Source organism: Palaemon carinicauda, chromosome 3, assembly GCF_036898095.1.
Source record: "Palaemon carinicauda isolate YSFRI2023 chromosome 3, ASM3689809v2, whole genome shotgun sequence".
Lineage (NCBI taxonomy): Eukaryota > Metazoa > Arthropoda > Malacostraca > Decapoda > Palaemonidae > Palaemon > Palaemon carinicauda.
The window spans coordinates 157678774-157683773 of NC_090727.1; the positions used below are offsets into that span (position 1 = coordinate 157678774).

Consider the following 5000-nt stretch of genomic DNA (forward strand, 5'->3'; position numbering starts at 1 on the left):
TTCAACTAATGGGCAGTAACTAGAGGCGTTGCTCTCGAAAAAGCCTATTTATTTTCTAGCTCATCTAGATATATATTCTACGCCTTAAAAGTTGATTTTCTTTGCCCTTCTAATTAACACAAGATCTATGCTACTGATAGTCTATAGTCAATTTCTTTTAATGAGGCGCATTTGCACCGACTCGCAGCGTTGACCATATTAGCTCGGAAAAGTTTCCTGATCGCTGATTGGTTAGTCTGCTGTGTCTCCTGGAGCAGTATTTATGTTTGAACTCATTTTCTTTATTATTTTTCATATTCATAATTGTTGACGACTAGAAAAAAATGGCTATTCTGGTATCCAAAGATTTTACTATTGCTTTTGAATGATTTATTGCAATCTATCCGCCTGTTAAAAAAAAAAAAAATCAAAGCACCATCGTACAGTATGCAGCAAAACTGGTGATACGTTTTATTTTTGCATTGGGCAAGCGGTCTTAAGTTGCCACTTAGTATTAAATCTTTTATTTCACTTTGTTGTGTAGAATTCTATCATTGTAAAATATTTGAGCATTAAAAAAAATCATGACTTTCACCCTAGTGACATACAGTATGTCTTTAGAGCAGTATGAAGATGACCATGGTTTATTATTAACTTTGGTGGGTTTTGTATCTCCTTTACAATGGTCTATACCTCTATGCGTTTGCCACCATGCCATGTTATTACTTAAAAGGTAATTGGCAACCCCTTCGTAATAGTTTATGCCTTGGGAGCAATACACATTTACCTTGAGTGGGTTGGTCTATGCCCATAGGATGTACTTAAATTTACAATTTCTCACTTTTACCTTGAATGGCTTAGTGACCCCTTCGTAGTGGTCAACGCCCCTGAAGAAGGTCTTGTAGTGTCCTTCGTGCGTGATGCGGTACGTGCCTTCAGGAGTGTCTGTTGGGATGTCCCACTTCACCGTAGCCACGCTCGTCCCTAGGAGGGAAGACACACGCTCCCATATGAACCTGGAAGAAGTTTACTCTTAGTTACAAAACCTAGACATAATTAGTGATTTACTTTTCTTTGAGTGATAAGAAAGATGATAGTTGTATAAAATTATAAACAATTGTAAGAAAAAAAAACTGAATAAATGTGGATACGAAACAATTATCTTGCGATGGTCTTCAAGTTAAATCGAAGCTGTTTCACTGTTTCTGATTTAACTATGAGTCTACGTTATTTAAGACGATGTAATGAGTAAATCCTTACATGTAAAAGACTGGCATATTAAACATATTTTAAATTTTCTTGGCCGGAAAAAAAAGGTATATTTAACACCACTTATCGAAAGACGAATCATTATAATGTTGAGGAAAGTAAACTTTGGTATTCATTTCAATAACTATCATCGTTCTGAGGTAGCCGATTTTAATTTTCATAGACCTGCTATACCTAGCAGTTACCTGATTGCAACTGCCTTGGGTCTACCTAACTCCCTTTTTACTTTACAAGCATCAACCTGCTATCATATAGTCCTACAGTTTCATTTCTTAAACAATAATTAAACCATCCTGGTGTCTTCCATTTCAATTTTACAAGTGTGAACCTGCTATCATTGGCTTACAGTTTTATTTTGTCAACCAATAATTGAATCAACCTGCTATCATATAGGCCTACAGTTTCATTTCTTAAACAATAATTAAACCATCCTGGTGTCTTCCATTTCAATTTTACAAGTGTGAACCTGCTATCATTGGCTTACAATTTTATTTTGTCAACCAATAATTGAATCAACCTGCTATCATATAGTCCTACAGTTTCATTTCTTAAACAATAATTAAACCATCCTGGTGTCTTCCATTTCAATTTTACAAGTGTGAACCTGCTATCATTGGCTTACAGTTTTATTTTGTCAACCAATAATTGAATCAACCTGCTATCATATAGGCCTACAGTTTCATTTCTTAAACAATAATTAAACCATCCTGGTGTCTTCCATTTCAATTTTACAAGTGTGAACCTGCTATCATTGGCTTACAATTTTATTTTGTCAACCAATAATTGAATCAACCTGCTATCATATAGTCCTACAGTTTCATTTCTTAAACAATAATTAAACCATCCTGGTGTCTTCCATTTCAATTTTACAAGTGTGAACCTGCTATCATTGGCTTACAGTTTTATTTTGTCAACCAATAATTGAATCAACCTGCTATCATATAGGCCTACAGTTTCATTTCTTAAACAATAATTAAACCATCCTGGTGTCTTCCATTTCAATTTTACAAGTGTGAACCTGCTATCATTGGCTTACAGTTTTATTTTGTCAACCAATAATTGAATCAACCTGCTATCATATAGTCCTACAGTTTCATTTCTTAAACAATAATTAAACCATCCTGGTGTCTTCCATTTCAATTTTACAAGTGTGAACCTGCTATCATTGGCTTACAGTTTTATTTTGTCAACCAATAATTGAATCAACCTGCTATCATATAGTCCTACAGTTTCATTTCTTAAACAATAATTAAACCATCCTGGTGTCTTCCATTTCAATTTTACAAGTGTGAACCTGCTATCATTGGCTTACAGTTTTATTTTGTCAACCAATAATTGAATCAACCTGCTATCATATAGGCCTACAGTTTCATTTCTTAAACAATAATTAAACCATCCTGGTGTCTTCCATTTCAATTTTACAAGTGTGAACCTGCTATCATTGGCTTACAGTTTTATTTTGTCAACCAATAATTGAATCAACCTGCTATCATATAGTCCTACAGTTTCATTTCTTAAACAATAATTAAACCATCCTGGTGTCTTCCATTTCAATTTTACAAGTGTGAACCTGCTATCATTGGCTTACAGTTTTATTTTGTCAACCAATAATTGAATCAACCTGCTATCATATAGGCCTACAGTTTTATTTTATTTCTTTTTTTTTCCAATAATTAAACCATCCTGGTATCTTCCATTTCAATTTTACAAGTGTGTGAACCTGCTATCATTGGCTTACAGTTTTATTTTGTCAACCAATAATTGAATCAACCTGCTATCATATAGGCCTACAGTTTTATTTTATTTCTTTTTTTTTCCAATAATTAAACCATCCTGGTGTCTTCCATTTCAATTTTACAAGTGTGAACCTGCTATCATTGGCTTACAGTTTTATTTTGTCAACCAATAATTGAATCAACCTGCTATCATATAGTCCTACAGTTTCATTTCTTAAACAATAATTAAACCATCCTGGTGTCTTCCATTTCAATTTTACAAGTGTGAACCTGCTATCATTGGCTTACAGTTTTATTTTGTCAACCAATAATTGAATCAACCTGCTATCATATAGTCCTACAGTTTCATTTCTTAAACAATAATTAAACCATCCTGGTGTCTTCCATTTCAATTTTACAAGTGTGAACCTGCTATCATTGGCTTACAGTTTTATTTTGTCAACCAATAATTGAATCAACCTGCTATCATATAGTCCTACAGTTTCATTTCTTAAACAATAATTAAACCATCCTGGTGTCTTCCATTTCAATTTTACAAGTGTGAACCTGCTACCTACAGTTTTATTTTTGTCATCTAATAATTATATCAACCTGTTATCATAGGCCTACCTGGTTTCCCAGTTTGCATCTGTGGCTATCGTCAACCAGCTATCATCCGGTTGCAGCTGCTGGACTTTCAAGAATGAGCCTCCTAACATGACGTTATTTCGAGGATGTCCAGAAACCTGCAAAAATATAAATGCGGAACTTAATAAGTATTGTTATGAGGAAGGTAACTATCATTTATAAACATTTCCTGGGGAGTAAATTATTTCATAGTCAATTGCTATCTTAAATTGTCTGAAATTGGCCTTGTTCTTAAATGCATTTGATTATTTTTTGTTTAGTCAATTTTTCTTTTCTTGCAGGAGTTATATAATTTCCTAACTATTATCTTAACTTTCGTTTACAAAGTACAATGACAACCTGGAATTACACATTTTCCAATAACGGACTTCTATCTAAAGAACCTCGAGTAAAATCATATTAAAACCGCCCAGAAAATCTATGGTAACAGACTAGCTCAGGTGACATCAACAATTTAAAGGTTCAAAGGCCACTAATGAATGGCAGAGACAAGGGACAGTGACATTGCCCTACCAAGCAGGATAGTGTCCTAGAAACTGACCATATTACATATGATCAACGCCCAAGCACCTCTCCACCCAAGCTAGGACCAAGGAGGGCCACGCAATGGCTGCTGATGACTCAGCAGATAGACCTATAGGCTCCCCAAAACCCCACATCCTTAGCTCACAAGGATGGCGAGGTTGCAGCGACCAAAGCAACTAACAAGTTTGAGCGGGACTCGAACCCCAGTGTGGCAATCACCAGGCAAGGAGGCTACCATCAGGCCAACAGGATTACTCCCGCCAAAACATAACATAAGTTAAATTCGTTAAAGGAACAACATAATTTGACCTTCCTTGAGGAATTTCCCTTAAGAGACTTACAAACTTGGCGCTGACAGTCTCCCCAGTGTATGCCAGCGGGTAAGGGTTTGCAATGACGTCACCAAACGCATATCCAGGTTGCGTTCCATCATAGATGACTCCAGGGAGTAAACTCATAACTTGTTTACTCAGGTCGGGAGGTGGTGGACCAGGTGGGATACTTTCCCCCTGTGTGCGAAAAAAATAGGAAAAAGTAGATGTTAGTAATTTGGTATCTCAAGAAGGCAAAGTTAACACAAAACTCCGGCTACTAAAACTAGCAGCTGATGTTAACAGTCTTTAAAATTAGCCAATGATTATTTGATAAAAATTTATTTGATTTATAGTGTCGAACTGCTTACAACCACAAGAAGGCAAAGATAACACAAAACTCCAGCTTGAGGGTACACTCGGGCACACTACTCTATCTTATTTCTTTTCCTATTGTTTTTTTTTTTCTTTAAGTTTTTATAGTTCATATATGAATCTATTTTATCATTACTGTTTTATTTAATTGTTGATTACTTCTCTTGTAGTTTATTTG

At 35.2% G+C, this 5000-nt stretch overlaps 1 protein-coding gene across 3 annotated transcripts in view; it reads right to left on the bottom strand.

The window, feature by feature from the left end:
* CDase (neutral ceramidase) overlaps positions 1-5000 on the bottom strand; it is a 255835-nt gene that overhangs the window by 1482 nt on the left and 249353 nt on the right. For all 3 annotated transcript variants that reach the window (XM_068371039.1, XM_068371038.1, XM_068371037.1), the window contains exons 12-14: positions 4478-4645; positions 3594-3709; positions 827-995 (exon numbers count right to left, since the gene is read on the bottom strand). In XM_068371039.1, coding sequence (XP_068227140.1) covers positions 827-995; positions 3594-3709; positions 4478-4645 — 453 coding nt within the window. The remainder of the gene's footprint in view (positions 1-826; positions 996-3593; positions 3710-4477; positions 4646-5000) is intronic.